Source organism: Herpailurus yagouaroundi, unplaced genomic scaffold, assembly GCF_014898765.1.
Source record: "Herpailurus yagouaroundi ecotype Mexico unplaced genomic scaffold, PumYag 28, whole genome shotgun sequence".
Taxonomy (NCBI): domain Eukaryota; kingdom Metazoa; phylum Chordata; class Mammalia; order Carnivora; family Felidae; genus Herpailurus; species Herpailurus yagouaroundi.
This window is the reverse complement of record NW_024412376.1, coordinates 85,083,905-85,104,756: the sequence shown is the minus strand read 5'-3', so window position 1 is coordinate 85,104,756 and position 20,852 is coordinate 85,083,905. Positions and strand designations below refer to the sequence as shown.

General features: G+C 37.6%; 1 protein-coding gene across 1 annotated transcript in view; it reads right to left on the bottom strand.

The window, feature by feature from the left end:
* ADH4 (alcohol dehydrogenase 4 (class II), pi polypeptide) overlaps positions 1-14,506 on the bottom strand; it is an 18,595-nt gene extending 4,089 nt beyond the window's left edge. Inside the window, exons 1-7 of the mRNA XM_040477799.1 lie at positions 14,385-14,506; positions 13,028-13,129; positions 11,836-11,977; positions 10,321-10,408; positions 7,959-8,190; positions 3,833-4,093; positions 16-151 (exon numbers count right to left, since the gene is read on the bottom strand). Coding sequence (XP_040333733.1) covers positions 16-151; positions 3,833-4,093; positions 7,959-8,190; positions 10,321-10,408; positions 11,836-11,977; positions 13,028-13,129; positions 14,385-14,402 — 979 coding nt within the window. The 5' untranslated portion in view covers positions 14,403-14,506. The remainder of the gene's footprint in view (positions 1-15; positions 152-3,832; positions 4,094-7,958; positions 8,191-10,320; positions 10,409-11,835; positions 11,978-13,027; positions 13,130-14,384) is intronic.
* Positions 14,507-20,852: the final 6,346 nt, after the last annotated feature.

Sequence of the window (20,852 nt, the reverse complement as noted above, 5' to 3'; positions counted from 1 at the left end):
AAAAAAAAAACTGACCACCAAAGCATGTTCCATTTATGGTACGGCCCATTATGAGCTCCACTGGAGATATAGTCAATCCTCTAATTTCAGAGTCTACCCCGATGAAAGTACATGATCCCCAACCTGCTGTTGTACAGTCCAGGGCTGCTCTCTGGAAGGTCAAAAAAAAGATTAGTTGAGTAAGTAGAAAACGTAGAACATGAACCCTAGTGTAGGTATGCACAATGCTTTAGGGAAAACGTATGCAACTCTGCATATTAGATAAGATTATTCAAGCTAAAATGATCATAGTATTGTTGATTGATACTTGGGGTGCCACTGTTCTGTTTCAGATAGAACATTCATTAAAATTTTGAGCATTACCCAAAAAGATATTGAAAAGAAACAATATATTATTTTGTTTAATACCATAGTTATGGTGAACCTGGAATGCGTATCATTGCCTGTCAAGAAAAGTAAACATGTGAAGTTAGGAAAGAACTCTAGAAGGTATTATAAACTCTTACCAAGTTTTCAGTGATCTGTTGTGGATATGTAGTAAAACATTTGCAGTTCTACATGCATAAAAACAATCTTTAAAGTCATGAAGAGAGGAATGAATAAATATTTATTAGAGCCCAGGAAATGAGGTACACACCATAAACTTAGTAGATCCCAAAGTAAGATAATTAAAAAGTGCTACTTAAAACAGAGGACAAAACAGTTTCAACAGAATCTGACACTGGCTGCTGGTCATAAAACATTTCATCTCCTTCCCTACATTATTTAGCTGTCACAGTTAGGTAGAGTTATGTAACTAATTCTGGGTCATTGGCTATGGGCAGAAGTGATGTGTGTTATTTCATAGGCGAAACAGAACCTGCCAGCTGTTCCTTCTCCTGCTGTAACAACCAAGATGATCTTGTGGTGAGATTGTGAAGCTACAAATTTGAACTTGACTGAGCCTTGATTGCTGGCTGAATAACTACATGAAGACAGTGGCCCAGGGGAGTTGCTTTGATATTCCCATGAGAGAGAGTTATGTTAACCTACTGCAAGTTTGGGGTTAAAAATGCCAAGGATTGAAAACATAAAGAAGTTTGAGAAAGGTATAAATTTGTGGGTGGCCATTCCATAAGAAGCCATATGGTAACTAGATGAACATTTACAATCTTTTGAGACTAATCTTAAGAAAAGTGTAAACTTTATTTTATATCCCTTGCCATAGTCAGTGCTCAACTTAATTCTGACCTGTTGGGGCAATTTTTACTTTCACAAAAGTCCCAGTAGGAAGAACAGCTTTTTTCATCACTGATCACTGTGTGAAGGAAGCAGTTTAAAGTACAGTAAATTCTCCCCCTCTCTCCATGTCTTACGAGTGATGGAAAATGCAATGACCTAGAACTTTTAGAATGTGTTTTGAAATTTTTATTTGACTACATATTTATTCTTTTGAGAATTCATAACATTTCTAAATAGCAACTCTTCTACTGTGTGGACTTTTTATTGGGAGGAAATACTTTTGTTTATGCTGTATGGAGAGATCTATGGAGAGGGGAAAATCCATAGGCACTATTTGTTACCTGAAGGTAGCTATTTACATTGACTCTTATTTACTATTTTATTAAAAAAATTTTTTTCCCTGTTTGCCTTTTCTACGTTTCTGGAGCTTTGCTCCAAGCAAAGAATTAATTTCCCTAATGATGACTTAAGTAAAAATGAGCATTATATGCACAACAGGTTTATCTAGAAGTCTCTGATAAGTTTTGATGAGAATTACTTTTACTTTTCAAAACTTTATAATATTTTTAATTATTGTAAATTTCTGATTATTCTGTTGGGTTCTTAAGGCTGCTTTAGAGCACTAGTGGTCATTGAATTCAAGTTCACACCCATTGCTGGAATCTCCTCTACAACCAAGAAATTTAGCTTAACTTAGTAATGGAAACTTGGTGGATGGGTAGGTAGCTGATGTTTTGTGATTAAATAAATCCATCATTTATTTGGGTTCTCTGGTATAATTCTATTCCATAATTTAAAATAATAATAAAACCTGTCAAGTTTTAGTTCAGATGGTTCTCAACTTGAGTAATGTAAAAAATATTGGTATCTGGGCCTTAGACTCTTGAGACTATCCTGGAGTATGGTCCATTCATTGGTATTAAACAATGACAATAACAACTCCCCACGCGTTTCTAAAGTGTAGCCAGTGTTGAGAATCTCTATACTAGAAAGATAAAATCAATAGGCTGAATTTCAATGTTTGTAAAAAGTTTGAGCTATGGAAAGTGGAAGAATATTGTGGCACAATGCAAGTTGCAGATGCCAAGGACAACGTCTGAAGCGTTGAACACAGGGGAGCACGTGCAGGATAAGGAGCCTTAATGCATGAATTTTCAGTAATAGCTGATATTTATTGAGTGCTTATTACCTACCAGGCCCTCTTTAAGCAGTTACATTATCAATGAAAGCATTCTGAGAGGAGAGACCGAGGTAGGGAGCCTGATGCTCTCAGCACCTCTTCCCCATCTCCATTCTCTTCTGGGAAATGCATCAGTAGGGTAAGAACCAAGGGGAAGAACTGTTCAAAGCCTGCCACTGGGAGGCTGAAGTACAGAATGTATTGTTTAAAAAAATTTTTTTTGTAAAAATCATTTTAAGAGAAAGAGAGGGAGAGAGAGAGAGCACATGTGTGTGTGTGTGAGTGGGAGACGGGCAGAGAGAGGGAGAGAGAGAATCCCAAGCAGGCTCCACACTGCTTTATTTTGAGTTTGGCCAGTGCCGAGTCCAATGTGGGGTTGAAACTCACATGAGTCATGAGATCACGACCTGGGCCAAAATCAAGAGTTGGGTGCTTAACTGGCTGAGCCACCCAGGTGTCCCCAGAATTCTATTTTTTTATCATCTCCCTAGAGGAGGGTTTTGGAGCCATGTTGAATGAAGTCATAATTAAAAGGGCATAGTGTCATAGCTACTCCACAGATCTCACTCATGAAGAAGACTCCATGGCAGATAGTTGGCGAATTTTTTTTGTCATCTCATAAAAGAAAACAAAACTCTGCTTAGTGTGTTTGCACAAACGGGTATGAAGTGAACATTCGCTGGAAGATGAGGCTGGGCATTCTGGCAGGCTAACTTCTCCATGTGTTGTCTGTGTGGTTGATTTACCCCACTTTCTCAAGTAGAATGGACAGGGCTGGCTTTGTGGGCCTGCAGGCAGTGCAGTCGCTCAGGGCCCTGTGCCTAGAAGGGCCTGCAAATTATGTAGCTCGTCTTGAGAGAAGAAATCTGAATGATACAGAATTGTTTAGGAAAAAAAGATCTACTTTTTAATTTTGCAGTGTGTGTGTGTGCATGTAATATATTGAAAATTTCACGTATATGATTTGGATCTAATTGTGCAGCTCATTTACTGAAATCTGATGGACAGAACTGGATTGCTTGTAAATTGCTAACCTCTCCCTTCTCTGATTTTAGCTGGGAGTGGATACTTCCGGCTGTTAGGGGTGACACGTGTCCTTCTGTCCCCTTCCCTTCTCTAAATCTGCCTTTTCTGTTGTCTCTTTGTCATTTCTCATAGGCAGAATTATTTTAAAATTTTCATTTCTAAGTTTTCTCTTTTTGCTGAATTTCATGTGGAAGAATATACAAAAATATTAATCTATTAAGTAATACTTGTAATTAAATATTAATACATGCAATATAATAGCTAATATTTTCTATATAAATATATAATATATACATATATGTATATAAAATATACAAAGTAACTATATTGATATACACATTGTCAATGTTTATTAATGTTAATAAATAATAATTTATTATATACTATCATTAAAAATATACATACCATGGCTTCAGGTCCACCTGCACAATCAAGGGCAAAATCCACCCCTCCTTTGGTCATTTCAATGATGACCTCCTGGATGGGTTTATGTAGGTTTCTAGGATTGAGGCAGTCAGTGGCTCCGAGGGCTTTGGCCTTTGTAAACTTCTCACTGTTGATGTCAATAGCTATAATTCTGGAAGCTCCTGCTACTTTACAACCCATTATAGCAGAAAGACCAACACCTCCTAGGCCAAAGATGGCACAAGTAGAACCAGGGGTGACCTGCAGGCAGGACAATTATAAATTAACTTTTTAAAAAATTTATTTTTTAATTTTTTTAGAGAGAGTGCTTGAGCTGGGAGTGGGGACAGAGAGAGAGAGAATGAATCCTAAGCAGGCTCCACACTCAGGATGGAGGCCAGTGAGGGGACTTGATCCTACGACTGTGAGATCATGACCTGAGCTGAAATCAAGAGTCAGACGCTCAGCTGACTGAGCCACCCAGGCACCCCTAAGTTAACTGTTAATGGAAGTGAACTTAACTTTTTTTAAATGGAGAGAGTGAGGTGGGGGATGGAACATATAAATAAAAGACTGTCTATCATAAAACTAAATGATACAGCCAATAGGGGAAATCTGCCAATATAAAAATGGATGAATCACTGGCTAAATTTGGAGAATCATTTGAATGCCATTAGGATGATCAGCTAATAGTAAGGAATAAGCCCAAGTGAAAATAATCCTCTTGTTTTCCTGTTCCCTTTTAGTGTTGTCAGCACAAAATTTTAAAACCCACACATTTTAAAGGGTTTATTATTTTCCTTTTTAAATAGATCACAAATAATTTATATTTTTAATGGGCCTTATTTGGTTGTATTAGTGTTATAGTCGGTTTTGAATGAGCACTAATGTTTCTCTAAGTGTGAATTAACTCACATCCCAAATCACCAATTAATTTGAAAGGCATGAAATACAAATTTCTTTTGGTTTTCTATATTTCCTTTTTGTTTTTTCCATATTGCATAATTTATGATCTACCTTGATTTGTTGATTTTGTATTTGTGTGCATGTTTCTTCAAAAGACTGTAAGTTCTTTGAACTCATATTATCTTTCACATTGCTATTAAGAGTGTTCTATGTGTTGGGTCGAATGAAATAGAAACTGAATATACAAGATGATAAGGAAAGTTGCTGTATCTGGATTATGTTATTCTGTAGAGTGGTATAGTGGCAAAAAAAATACTACAGAGATGCTTAATTAATATTTTCTAATGATGATGGGAAACTGTTAGAATTAAAGCATAAACAAGAGGGAAAGAGGAATCTGCCCAAGGGAAGTACTGATATATTATAAATTGGAAACAAAACTATTAAGGAATAGAGAGAATGTATATCTCTTACTTTAATTTATGCATGATATTAGGCAGGCATACAGTGTTTGACTTTTGCTACTCAGGGGTAAATAAAATATATTTTTTACAAATATTCATAATGTTCTCTATACACAGTGTGATGTTTACAATGTTGTGGCACATGTTTAGTATATATCCAAATATATCTCCTTAAAGACTGTGTTTAAAAGTTTGCCTCTAAGAGTCATTGAAAGTAGAAATGCATCTTCCTTATTGAGGCAATGTTATACACAGCTTCCAACAGTATAAATTGAATGCACTATATTACTTGTGTTAAACAACTAGACTGCTGCGTGTAAAAGTGCCCTTGATTATGGTCCTGGGGGGTGGTCACTATAAACTACCCCGCCACAATTTGAAAATAGAATAATTCATAGTGGATGATTATTTGCAGACAACACGGTTAAAAGACATTTTCATGCTTCCAAAGATCTCTGTGAAACGTGATTAATTTGGCAGTAAAGGATACAAGCTGATTAAAAAGAATTAGGACTCCTGGTAACGCTGGGTGCCAGTCTCCCACTAATTATACAAAGTTGTGTCATCACTTTTCTTCCCAGAAGGAAATTAAACTTTATTAAAACTCTTGCCTTTTGGCTAGAATTAATGATATTTCACTTCCCTTAACTTGTTCCTATCAGATTAATTTCTCTTCTCTAAGCATCCTATGAGGTGGTTTACGTGTTCCTCAACTGTGAGAACAGGTGCTGTAAATTTGGATTGGATTTAAAAGAAAATTGTAGCTGAATCTCTAGTGTTAATATCCCTGAAGAAAGACTAGAGTAGTAGAAGGTGACAGTCTTCATGGAGTCCAGACAGGAGAGAGTGGCCCAAAGAGCAATAATTCTGACAATACTATGTACAGGAGAGTATGCCTTGACTGCCAAGGTTACACCTGCTTTTAACTTCCCTCAATTAACCCCCTTCCTCCAGGAGCCTTCAGAATGTATTCTGACTTCGCATATGATTTTTAATTTTTATTAATGAATGAATGAATAAATGAATGAATTTTTGGAGGGAGATAATACAATGATAGCCAAAAGTAGCATTCCTGTCTGCTTGGTTGACATAATTCTCAGTGAAAAGTCTTCTCTTCATATTCTGCCTACTAGATCACCCTGTTATTTTGGTTAGGCTGAGTTTATTTCCTTGACACGCTAACACCTCTAGGTAACCTGACAAAAAGGACTATTTGGATTGCAAAGCTGAAAACCAAGCCTTATCAAGATTTTTAGGGGTTGGGCACCTGGGTGTCTCAGTTGTTAAACATCTGACTTCCGCTCAGGTCATAATCTCAAGATTTGTGAGTTCGAGCCCCACATTGGGTGAGCTGGAGCCCCACTTTGGGTGAGCCCTGATTCTCTCTTTCTCTCTACCCCGCGGCCCCCCCCCCCCCACCGCTCCTCAAGGGGCTGCCCCTTGAGGATTCTCTCTCTCTCTCTCTCTCTCTGCCCCTCACTTGTGCTCTCTCTCTCTCTCTCTCTTTCTTTCTTAAAAAAAAAAAAAGATTTTTAAGCATTGCACGTGAATCTGGCTTTATTCATTCATTCATTCATTCATTGAAAAATTATTAAGCTCCTACTCTGTGCTAGGCATAGGGCCTAGAGTGATTGTTCACATCACAATGAACAAGAGAGAGTTGTTGCCCTCAAGGAGTAAATAGTCTAATAGGGAGGAGAAATAAATGGGAAATTTCTCCATAGTGTGATAGGAAGGAAGACAGGGATAAACACAGATACTTTTGGGAAAACTGGAAGGAATACCCAATGCATGCCCAAGAGGCTGAAGGGTTTCTGATAGGAGGTGGGAAAAAAATGGAGTCAGCCAGAAGAGGTAGGGGAGCTTTCCAGGCACTGTTGTTGGGAGCTGGGTGTGGAAAGCCCAGGGGACACGGTGATTAGAGCCTGGAGACTGAAGGTCAGGCCCGGGGGAACAGTGAGCCTGCAAAGGGAGAATTAGGGAGAATCACTAGCTCACTGAGGGAAAAGGGGAGTAATGAAAGGGGAATGAAATCTTCAGATTTGTTGTTTAAAAAGACCACTCTGGTTGCACTTTGCAGTTTGAACTCAAGGGATGAAGAGTGATGTCAAGGAGGTTTAAATAAAGGGGTTGTTTGAGGCATCCAAATGATAGTGACATCTCTCCAGTCTCTCATTGAAGTTTTGTGAAAGCTTCTAAATTCTAACATGGGATCCCAGGGATGCATCTTGCCACCATCGGGGCTGTCACCTGAGACATTCCCTTGGAGCCACAAATGGGCACAATGAGAAGCAGAGGTGAATTACCACAGTCTGAGGGACAGAAATCTGCAGGGTCAAGGAGAAAGCAGAGGTGGCTATATGGAGATCGCTGGGAGTTTCTGTAGTTTCTGTTGCCTCTTGACTGGATCTGCTGTCCCAGGATGAACATTGCTATTTAGGGGACATATTTGAGCATGCTGTATTTAAGGCAGGGATGGTCTATAAGGTAGCATATCAGTATAGAGACAAGAAATTAACCTCATCCAGGTGCTAACTATATGCCAGCTGCTGGGCTAGATATCTTATGTATGTAATATGATTTAATTATCCACATAACTATTTGTAGGAAATATTAGTGTAGAGGGGTTAAAGAACTTGCCTACAGTCACAGAGGTAATAAATTACAGAGCTAGGACTTGAAGGTAACCAGCTGATTTATCACGCTATTTCCTAGTAAGTTCTATTTTATGCAACCTGGTGATTAAACACTTTTACCTTGGCAGTGTTGATTGCAGCTCCATAGCCAGTTGAAAACCCACATCCTAACAGACAAACTCTCTCTAAATTTGCATCATCATCAATTTTGGCAAGATTAATATCTGACACGACGGTGTACTGAGTGAAGGTGCTGGTTCCCATGAAATGGTAAATTGGTTTTCCTTTGCAGGTAAACCTGCTGGTTTTGTCTTCCATTAGTTCTTGATCAACAATAGGATTTTTGACTAGACTAGAAAATTACAAAAAAAAAAAAAAGGACACAAAAAAGAGAATGTAAATGGACCTCTGATTACATTCCTGAAAAAATTCCTGGGCATTACATGTTTATTACGACAATTTTATGACAGAAAAATTGAGAAAATGACTTGAGACTTTTCACATAAATATAATCAGAAGTAGTTTAAAGATGATAAACTTTTTATTGAATACTCTTTATGGGCCAGAAACTCTCTTAGGAGTTTACATGTATTAATTCTTAAAAAAAATTGTAATGGAAAACTCAACTATATATGAAAGTAGAAAGTCTAGGTTGTTGTATATCTGTGCAACCATATCCCAGCTTCTGTAGCTATCAACTCATGGCTGATGTTCTGTCATCTATTACCTGCCACCCCTACCAGCACCCACTCTCCCTCATGGGACTATTTTGAATTAAACCCCAGACATTACTATTTCATCTGTAAATATTTTAGTATGTGTCTCAAAAAGATAGATTCTTTGGGGTACCTGGGTAGCTTAGTCAGTTAAGCATCCAACTTCGGCTCAGGTCATGATCTCGTGGCTCATGAGTTTGAGCCCCAGATCGGGCTCTTTGCTGTCAGCTCAGAGCCTGGAGCCTCCTAAAGATTCTGTGTCTCCTTCTCTGTGCCCCCTACCTCCCATCTCTCTCTCAAAAAATAAATACACATTAAAAAACAAAGAGATTCTTTTAGGTTGACATATTGCATTTGGTTGATATGTCTGTTAAGTCTCTCTTACTTTATAGATGCTCACTTCTCTCCTTATTTTTTTCTTTACAATTTATTTGTTGAAGAAACAGTCATTTGTTTTGTAGAGTTTTTCTCATTCTGGATTTTTCTGATTACATTCCTGTAATTGGGTTTAACATGTTTCTCCATGCTTGTATTTCCTCTAAACTAGTGTTTTCAATCTAACTGATTGTTTTAATTTGGTTTTATATTTTTGTAGGAATATTTCAAAGGCAGTGTTGTGTATTTTCATCTGGAGGCACATAATACTTTATTATCTCTCTTTTTGTGATGTTAGAAAGAACTTATGGTCATTGCCAAAATCCATTATTTCATTAAGAGTTTGCAAAAAGGTGTGTTAATTCTTTAAATATCTACCACAACCCTGTAAAACAAGCATTATTATTATTCCCATTTTATAGACAAGGAAATTGAGTAATAGTGATTAGATGTAAGAGTAGTATAATTTTAGCTTCCAAAATAACTAGCTTCAATTAGTATTAAGGACAAATAGATTTTTCTGTAGTCTCATTAAAGAATAAGGTGATAAAGGGTTTGGACTCTGGAGTCCAACTGCTTATGTTCAAAATCTAGTTCTTTTTTTTAAAAAAAATGTTTAATGTTTGTTTATTTCTGAGAGAGAGAGAGAGAGCGAGACAGAGTGTGAGTGGAGGAGGGGCAGAGAGAGAGAGGGAGACAGAATCTGAAGCAGGCTCCAGGCCCTGAGCTGTCAGCACAGAGCCTGACATGGGGCTCAAACTCACGAACCATGAAACCATAACCTGAGCCAAAGTCAGACACTCAACCAACTGATCCACTCAGGCACCCCTCAAAATCTAGTTCTAAGACTTTTATCTGTGTGGCCTTGGAATAAATTACTGAGCCTCATTTCATCCCTCTCTCTTCTGTGGAAATAGCTACTATTTTGATTTTGGCATTTATCATTCCAATAGTGTATTTATACCTTTACTACATGCATATGTAACCATAAATTATACTGTCTATGGTATTGTTTTGTATATGATATCTTACTAAATATATTTGTCAGCAACTTGCTTCTTTCCCTTAACATTATGTGAGATTATTCTGTGTTGTTGTATGTAGATCAAGTTTAGCCCTTTTCATGGTTATATAGTATTCCATTGTGTTACTACATAGCACTTTGTTAATCCGTTCTCTTCTTGGTGGGCATTGGGCTATTTTTAATTGCTGTTATAAATAATGTTGCAGTGAACATTCTAGCATATGTTTCTTTGGGTAATTTTGCAACAGTTTCTTGTATACACCAAGGACTAGAATTGGTGGATAGAAACTTCATCTAGGTATTGCCAGTGTACTTCCCCAAATATGTATACCAATTCATATTCTTGCTAATAGTGTATAGAGCTTACCTGAGTTTTGTACAGAAATTTGTGAGTGGACTCAGACAGAACTTGCATTTTCCACATTGAGGCATGTAGAGTGGAATTACTTTGTCACCTGGAAAGAAAGGCCATATGTTGGATGGTGCCTAAGATACAGCTTGTAAATAGTTTCTACCAGATGTATCAGTGGAAAACACCATTCTTTATGGTATATATATGTTCAGCAGAAAGTATAGATGGCTACAATATTTTGTTGCTCTACAAGATTCCCCAAGTATTGAATATACTGTATTTTTAAAATTTTTAAAAATATTTATTTATTAATTTAATTTAATTTATTTTGCTGCTGGGCGCTTGGGGAACAAATCTGCATTGATACCACTAGCTGCAGAGTCCTGTCTGAGGCTATGCTGTCACTGAAACTCTCTGCATCATGACTATTACTTTTTTTTCTTAACATTTCTAAACATCTTGTATGGAGTAGAGCATCCTTATTAAAGGTGGACAACAATAGGCAGGATATGGAGATTAAACTTTACATCATTGCCATGTTTCACCATTTAGTTCACTTCAAATTCTATATTTTTCTATTTTTTTACTCAAATACAACTTACTTATGGCTTCTTTCCTCTGATGATCACAGCCCAATAATGATAATTAACATTTTTTCAACATTTAGTATGTGCTAGGCATCCTTCTGTTTACCCATATTATCTCATTTACTTCTCAGAACTGCCCTTTGAGATGGGTACCTTTTCTCTCCACTTTAGAAAACAGAAATCTGAGCTGTGTCACAGAAAAGTGACTTCAGTGGTGGAGGTCACACAGCCAGTAAGTGGCAGAGCTAGGACTACATTGGCCAGAGCACTTCATGGATGCAAAGCTTATGGGAGCAATTTGTTTCTCTGATCTTGTTTGGAATGGAATCTAATATACTCCTATGTTTGGAGCATTCTCATTAAAGGAGGAAAGAATGATACAGTTCATCCCACTTGACAAGTGAGTATTACAGAGCCCATATTCCAGTATTTTGTGAATGTTATAAAATGGGAAGTAAAAAATTTCAGCCCATTGGCATGTTCCGTTCACATATTATTTTTATGTTACAAAGTTTCAAAAAGACACATAAGCTAATACTGACATATATAATATTTCTCACTTAGGCTGACTGTATATCCTCATTCTTTAAATTCTTTGTAATATTCAATTGGTTCTCTGTTTTATTTAGAGGAGGTTGTTATAAATTTTCTTTTGTGCCCCACTTTGTGGGTTGCTTCACAGGACCGTTTCTCAGTGCTACATGTGAATAAAGTGACCATATTATCCAGATTTTATCAGTTCTGATTTCAAATATTCTGTCCCATTGTTATCTGTGATAGATAACGTATTTTAGTTTGTCTTTGGAAAAGATGGTTCCCATATGTAAATAGAGACCAATATAATATACATCCCCTATATATAAGTAGTATGCAAAGCCAAGATTGTATCAGTCCCTGAAATATCCTGACATTTCCATTTAACTGGAATCAGGAAAAGACGTACCTGGTTTGAAACTGGTCACTCCTGGCCCAACACTTTCCACAATTCCTGCGCCCTCATGGCCAAGGATCACTGGGAAGAGGGCCTCTTTAAATTTAGGATTGATCGGATGGGCGTCAGTATGGCACAGGGCAGTGGCGATTATCTGCAAGGCAATCACAGACTTGAGTCCTGTTTCTGTCATTATGTCATTAGGGTTAGGATAATTTTAGGCCCAATGTCACCTTGACACTTTACAACATTCCTAGAGCTCAATAAAAGAGTTACATTTTGGGGGGGGGCACAATTAAAAATATCAGCATATATTCTTTTCCTCTAAATAACAAACCTTTGTTTTCTAACTTTCACTGTCACTGGAGAGTCATACAAAGAGATAGAATTGGCAATTACTGCCTCCAGGAGAGGAGAAATCAAAGGTAGTAGGGAAAATTAAACAAAATCTTTTAGGCAGAGGTAGTGGAGGGAACACAGGTTTCTAGGGCTGGTGCAAATTTTGTTGAAACTACATGAAAGGAAACAGAGGTAATAAAATCTTTATAGTTAAAAGAGGTATCAGATAAAGGAATGTCTCAATAGCTAACATATCCCTTACTATTCAAGATTCTCTTGACAAGGATGTCTTATTCATCCTCATGTATAAACCCATACTGTGGTAGTCCTCAGGAGAAGTGTATAAGCCGGGCCAGCTGGGGGGAAATGGAGAAGTTTTGCCAGCTTTCAGTCTGTGGTCTCTGCTCAGTGCAGTGTCTTTTCCCTGCTGACCCACGCCTGTCCCTCCTCTGGGCATTTTAGACCCTCATACTGCCCTGGACAGCACTTCAGGTCTTCCTTCTACCTTGTGTTGAACCAAATTTTCTATCTTTCTTTTAATATCACTTTGTAATACAGCAAAAGAAAGAAAGCAAAAAGAAAACCTAACATTCTAATCTGAAGTGAATTCCTTTGTCTGATTCTCAGGGTTAATGATTAATGTAAAGATAGTTGAATTAAATTTCAAACCTGTTATTAATAACAACTGATATTTAATAATTTACCCCTCCTGGGATAATTCCTGTTTCTATCTGGACCTAAAAATGAAATTTTGCCACAGGTGACACTCCAGGTGCTCTCGGTCATACCACATAGGCTTGACCCGAAGAAGCCAAACCTGCACGGAGTGTCTTCTCTGTACTATATAGGAAAAGTCTCCACTTACCTGGACGCGAACTTCATGAGCCTTGGGAGGAGCTACCTCGACCTCTTCTATGCAGAGGGGCTTGCCTGCTTCCCAGGCAATAGCTGCTTTGCATTTAATAACCTGAGAAAGAGGGATAGATGGGGAAAGACAGGGAGATTAATTGTGTAATTAATATATAACTATATAAGATGTAATTAATTAATATTATATTTAAAAATTTAAATATATGTAACATTGAAAGAAGGTGGAGGGGAGCCTGGGTGGCTCAGTTGGTTAAGCGTCTGGCTCTTGTTTTCAGCTCAGGTCATGATCCCAGGGTTGTGAGTTCGAGCTTTGTGTGGGTCTCTGCACTGACAGTGTGGAGACTGCTTGGGATTCTCTCTCTCCCTCCCTCCCCTGCTCACTCTCTCTCAAAATAATAAATAAACTTAAAAAGACATAAAGTGGAAGGAAACAAATCTATAATCCTCGTTTCTAATGCTATTATTTTTGCTTTTGGTATGCTTTTCCCAGTCTTTGACCACACAAATACATAATTTTTGATAGCTGTTTTGCAATTTTGAACATCTATATATACATATATATATGCATATATATATGTATATATATATATACATATGTGAATCACATATATATGTATATATATATACATATATATATATTTAAGCTTATTTTTTGGGAGAGAGCACGTGTGAATGGGGGAGGGACAGAGAGAGAGGGAGAGGAAAAATCCCAAGCAGGTTCCACACTGCCAGTGCAGAGCCCCATGTGGGGTTGATCCCACAAACCATGAAATCATGACCTGAGCCAAAATCATGACCTGAGCCGAAATCGAGAGTCAGTTACCCAACTGACTGATCTACCCAGTCACCCCTTGAGTTTATGTTTTTGAATATCATTAGTCTTATTGCACATACAACATAAATTATAGAAAGTTTCAAAGTACAAATAAGAACAAAAGAAACAAATCTACCTATAATTTCATCGCTCATTTTATGATTTTGAGGTAAATTTTTTCAGTATTCCTAAATGGGATCATATTTTCTATAACATTTTGTAATTATTTTTCTACTTATTAATATACTATAAATATTTTCTATATTTTTCTCTAGCTTTTTTTCTAACAAATGCAAATTGTATTTTGTTGTTACAGCATAGTTTCTCAAATCTGTCTCTTTTTTGCCTTTGTAAATAATATTTAATTGACTACTCTTGTAGTAAGCATTTTGGCACATCCTCAGTTATTTCCTTAAATTTCTAGCAGTTCACTTAAATCCTTTTAAAATGCTGCTTTCTGAGAGTAATTCTGAAGGAAGCTTCTCTTAGCAAAATTATAAAAAGACAAACAAGAATAAGAAATAGTGTATTTGCTTACTTTGCCCTTGGTGCCCATTTTTCTTTGGCAAACTAGCCTTGGAAGTTTCTTTCTCACTTAAGAATCTCTTCCACTTCTATCCAGGGTGCTCAATGTCCTATAATGATCTGTCTGAATAAATACCATTCCTACCCTGTTATTCTCCAATCACTTTCCTCTTTTGCTGCTGTGATACATAGCTCTGCCCATTTCTCATGTGATTTGTACTCTCATATTTTAGCTGCCAACTGCATTGCTCCCAGCTCTTATTTGAAGAAGGTTTTTGTTTACTTTTTTCCTTTTATTGCATAATATAAGATAGTAGAGAAAAGTTCATTAAGATTATACAGATGCATTAACACATAAAGGATATTTCTACTGCCCCAGAATCCTTCCTGTACCCAGGCTTCTCCTTTATAAGCCTTGTAATCATTCCCTTGCATTTAAAAAAAAATTTTAATGTTTATTTTCAAGGGAGAGACAGCATGTGAGTGGGGGAGGGACAGAGAGAGAAGGAGACACAGAATCTGAAGCAGGCTCCAGGCTCTGAGCTATCAGCTCAGAGCCTGATGTGGGGCTTGACCTCATGAACTGTGAGATCATGACCTGAGCCGAAGTCAGACACTTAACCGACTGAGCCACTCAGGTGCCCCAATTGCCTTGCATTTCTTTATGTTTTATGGTTCTCTCTGTAGTATAGTTTCGTTTTAGCTGTTAAAATCTTTATATGACATGTGATAATTGTTCCTGGAAACAAAGGTACAGTGAAATTGTATTAATTGTACCAGATGTGGCTATTTAGTAGGTTAAGGGTTTAGAATCAGTCTATATTAAAGATAATTTTGTATTGATCAGTAAGAAAACAAAAAACCACAAAAAAAAAACAAACAAGAAAACATTTATACGAATGGAATCACAGTATATGTATTATTATTATTTTTTTAATTTAAATTCAAGTTAGTCAACCTATAGTGTAATTTTAGCTTTAGGAGTAGAACCCAGTGATTCGTCTCTTACATTCAACACCCAATGCTCATCCCCAAAAGTGCCCTCCTTAGTTCACATCACTCATTAAGCCATCCCCCCACCCACCTCCCCTCCAGTAACTCTTGGTTTGTTCTCTGTATTTAAGAGTCTCTTGTGGTTTGCTTCCCTTTCTGTTTTTATCTTGTTTTTCCTTTCCTACAGTATATGTATTCTTTTCTGTCTTTTTTTCCTCTCAACTCCATGTTTGTGAGATTCATACACATTGGGCTATTTCATTATCATTCACTTTCCTTTTTGCTTTTTTTTGCTTATGATTAATCATTGGTTGCATAAAAATTCTTTTAATGTATTGTTGTACATGTGCTTAAGTTTCCTTGGGGAAAATTTAGGATTAATATGCAGCCAGTACACTATTAAGGTGATGCCAAATGTTAAAATAGAGAAATTTTTGTTCCAGTTGGTAGAAAACCACTGCTCCAAATTCCTAAATTTCCTTTTAACTCTGTTGTAGCCCTAAGGAGCCCTGTTTAGTCACTGCTGAGGAGCTACTCTCATGCCCCTCCAGATGTGTGAGCCCATCACCCAGCCCCCAAAGGTTCTGGGGTGTGTGTAGTAATCTTTGGACCCCGGTAGGCAAATACCTACTGCTCATGTGACACCCTGGAGCTGTTGACATATCGTGCTGTAGGCCAGAACTCCCCTGAAGTCTCACTTGCTTGGCTGTTTGTGGGAAATGGAATGCTCCATATTGGCTGTTAAGTATTTTGACTAGGAGTGGAATTGCTGGGTCTTCAACTCTGATAGACAAAGTCAAAGAGTTTTACAAAGTGCATATATAAGCAGCAATGAATCAGAGTTCCCATTGCTTCATATCCTTGCCTGTGCTTGGAATTGTTGGGACTTTAAAACTTTTGATAGCCTGTGGGTGTGAATGGTATATATTGTGTTTTAAATTTGTGTTTCTCTGATTATTAATGATGATAATAAGCACCAGTGGTGTACCAGAGCCAGCTTATACTGATTTCTGGTCTGTTTATTCTATTAACTACTGAGAGATATTTAAAAGTTATTATTATGGAGGCACCTGGGTGGCTCAGTTGGTTAAGCATCTGACTTCGGTTCAAGTGATGATCTTGTGGTTTGTGGGTTCAAGCCCTGTGTCGGGCTCTGTGCTGACAGCTCAGAGCCTAGAACCTCCGTTGGATTCTGTGTCTTTCTCTCTCTCTCTGCCCCTCCCTTGCTTGCACTCTCTCTCTTAAAAATAAACATTAAAAATTTTTTTAAGTTATTATTACGAATTTGTTCATTTCTTATAGTATTTTCTTTTCACTTTACATATTTTGAGGCTTAATATTGGTGCATGTAAGTGTTCTGCGTTCTATGTGTTTTAAAAAGTTTAACAAGATATTTTACCATCTTTCTCTGTCAGTATTTTTAAAAATCTATGTCATTTCTTTTTTTTTTTTTTTGCGTTATAAACTTTCCCTTGTTGATTTTTTTTTTATTTATATATGAAATTTATTGTCAAATTAGTTTCCATACAACACCCAGTGCTCATCCCAAAAGGTGCCCTCCTCAATACCCATCACCCACCCTCTCCTCCCTCCCACCCCCCATCAACCCTCAGTTTGCTCTCAGTTCTCAACAGTCTCTTATGCTTTGGCTCTCTCCCACTCTAACCTCTTTTTTTTTTGTTTTTCTTTCCCCTCCCCCATGGGTTCCTGTCAAGTTTCTCAGGATCCACATAAGAGTGAAACCATATGGTATCTGTCTTTCTCTGTATGGCTTATTTCACTTAGCATCACACTCTCCAGTTCCATCCACGTTGCTACAAAAGGCCATATTTCATTTTTTCTCATTGCCACGTAGTATTCCATAGTGTATATAAACCACAATTTCTTGATCCATTCATCAGTTGATGGACATTTAGGCTCTTTCCATAATTTGGCTATTGTTGAGAGTGCTGCTATGAACATTGGGGTACAAGTGCCCCTATGCATCAGCACTCCTGTGTCCCTTGGATAAGTTCCCAGCAGTGCTATTGCTGGGTCATAGGGTAGGTCTATTTTTAATTTTCTGAGGAACCTCCACACTGCTTTCCAGAGTGGCTGCACCAATTTGCATTCCCACCAACAGTGCAAGAGGGTTCCCGTTTCTCCACATCCTCTCCAGCATCTATAGTCTCCTGATTTGTTCATTTTGGCCACTCTGACTGGCGTGAGGTGATATCTGAGTGTGGTTTTGATTTGTATTTCCCTGATAAGGAGCGACGCTGAACATCTTTTCATGTGCCTGTTGGCCATCCGGATGTCTTCTTTAGAGAACTGTCTATTCATGTTTTCTGCCCATTTCTTCACTGGGTTATTTGCTTTTCGGGTGTGGAGTTTGGTGAGCTCTTTATAGATTTTGGATACTAGCCCTTTGTCTGATATGTCATTTGCAAATATCTTTTCCCATTCCGTTGGTTGCCTTTTAGTTTTGTTGGTTGTTTCCTTTGCTGTGCAGAAGCTTTTTATCTTCATAAGGTCCCAGTAATTCACTTTTGCTTTTAATTCCCTTGCCTTTGGGGATGTGTCGAGTAAGATATTGCTACGGCTGAGGTCAGAGAGGTCTTTTCCTGCTTTCTCCTCTAGGGTTTTGATGGTTTCCTGTCTCACATTCAGGTCCTTTATCCATTTTGAGTTTATTTTTGTGAATGGTGTGAGAAAGTGGTCTAGTTTCAACCTTCTGCATGTTGCTGTCCAGTTCTCCCAGCACCATTTGTTAAAGAGACTGTCTTTTTTCCATTGGATGTTCTTTCCTGCTTTGTCAAAGATGAGTTGGCCATACGTTTGTGGGTCTAGTTCTGAGGTTTCTATTCTATTCCATTGGTCTATGTGTCTGTTTTTGTGCCAATACCATGCTGTCTTGATGATGACAGCTTTGTAGTAAAGGCTAAAGTCCGGGATTGTGATGCCTCCTGCTTTGGTCTTCTTCTTCAAAATTACTTTGGCTATTCGGGGCCTTTTGTGGTTCCATATGAATTTTAGGATTGCTTGTTCTAGTTTCGAGAAGAATGCTGGTGCAATTTTGATTGGGATTGCATTGAATGTGTAGATAGCTTTGGGTAGTATTGACATTTTGACAATATTTATTCTTCCAATCCATGAGCAGGGAATGTCTTTCCATTTCTTTAAATCTTCTTCAATTACCTTCATAAGCTTTCTATAGTTTTCAGCATACAGATCCTTTACATCTTTGGTTAGATTTATTCCTAGGTATTTTATGCTTCTTGGTGCAATTGTGAATGGGATCAGTTTCCTTATTTGTCTTTCTGTTGCTTCATTGTTAGTGTATAAGAATGCAACTGATTTCTGTACATTGATTTTGTATCCTGCAACTTTGCTGAATTCATGGATCAGTTCTAGCAGACTTTTGGTGGAGTCTGTCGGATTTTCCATGTATAATATCATGTCATCTGCAAAAAGCGAAAGCTTGACTTCATCTTTGCCAATTTTGATGCCTTTGATTTCCTTTTGTTGTCTGATTGCTGATGCTAGAACTTCCAGCACTATGTTAAACAACAGCGGTGAGAGTGGGCATCCCTGTCGTGTTCCTGATCTCAGGGAAAAAGCTCTCAGTTTTTCCCCGTTGAGGATGATGTTAGCTGTGGGCTTTTCATAAATGGCTTTTATGATCTTTAAGTATGTTCCTTCTATCCCGACTTTCTCAAGGGTTTTTATTAAGAAAGGGTGCTGGATTTTGTCAAAGGCCTTTTCTGCATCGATTGACAGGATCATATGGTTCTTCTCTTTTTTTTTGTTAATGTGATGTATCACGTTGATTGATTTGCGAATGTTGAACCAGCCCTGCATCCCAGGAATGAATCCCACTTGATCATGGTGAACAATTCTTTTTATATGCCGTTGAATTCGATTTGCTAGTATCTTATTGAGAATTTTGGCATCCATATTCATCAGGGATATTGGCCTGTAGTTCTCTTTTTTTACTGGGTCTCTGTCTGGTTTAGGAATCAAAGTAATACTGGCTTCATAGAATGAGTCTGGAAGTTTTCCTTCCCTTTCTATTTCTTGGAATAGCTTGAGAAGGATAGGTATTATCTCTGCTTTAAACGTCTGGTAGAACTCCCCTGGGAAGCCATCTGGTCCTGGACTCTTATTTGTTGGGAGATTTTTGATAACCGATTCAATTTCTTCGCTGGTGATGGGTCTGTTCAAGCTTTCTATTTCCTCCTGATTGAGTTTTGGAAGAGTGTGGGTGTTCAGGAATTTGTCCATTTCTTCCAGGTTGTCCAATTTGTTGCCATATAATTTTTCATAGTATTCCCTGATAATTGTTTGTATCTCTGAGGGATTGGTTGTAATCATTCCATTTTCATTCATGATTTTATCTATTTGGGTCATCTCCCGTTTCTTTTTGAGAAGCCTGGCTAGAGGTTTGTCAATTTTGTTTATTTTTTCAAAAAACCAACTCTTGGTTTCGTTGATCTGCTCTACAGTTTTTTTAGATTCTATATTGTTTATTTCTGCTCTGATCTTTATTATTTCTCTTCTTCTGCTGGGTTTAGGCTGCCTTTGCTGTTCTGCTTCTATTTCCTTTAGGTGTGCTGTTAGATTTTGTATTTGGGATTTTTCTTGTTTCTTGAGATAGGCCTGGATTGCAATGTATTTTCCTCTCAGGACTGCCTTTGCTGCGTCCCAAAGCGTTTGGATTGTTGTATTTTCATTTTCGTTTGTTTCCATATATTTTTTAATTTCTTCTCGAATTGCCTGGTTGACCCACTCATTCGTTAGTAGGGTGTTCTTTAACCTCCATGCTTTTGGGGGTTTTCCAGACTTTTTTCTGTGGTTGATTTCAAGCTTCATAGCATTGTGGTCTGAAAGTATGCATGGTATGATTTCAATTCTTGTAAACTTATGAAGGGCTGTTTTGTGACCCAGTATATGATCTATCTTGGAGAATGTTCCATGTGCACTCGAGAAGAAAGTATATTCTGTTGCTTTGGGATGCAGAGTTCTAAATATATCTGTCAAGTCCATCTGTTCCAATGTCTCATTCAGGGCCCTTGTTTCTTTATTGACCGTGTGTCTAGATGATCTATCCATTTCTGTAAGTGGGGTGTTAAAGTCCCCTGCAATTACCACATTCTTATCAATAAGGTTGCTTGTGTTTATGAGTAATTGTTTTATATATTTGGGCGCTCCGGTATTCGGCGCATAGACATTTACAATTGTTAGCTCTTCCTGATGGATAGACCCTGTCACTATTATATAATGTCCTTCTTCATCTCTTGTTACAGCCTTTAATTTAAAGTCTAGTTTGTCTGATATAAGTATGGCTACTCCAGCTTTCTTTTGGCTTCCAGTAGCATGATAAATAGTTCTCCATCCCCTCACTCTCAATCTAAAGGTGTCCTCAGGTCTAAAATGAGTCTCTTGTAGACAGCAAATAGATGGGTCTTGTTTTTTTATCCATTCTGATACCCTATGTCTTTTGGTTGGC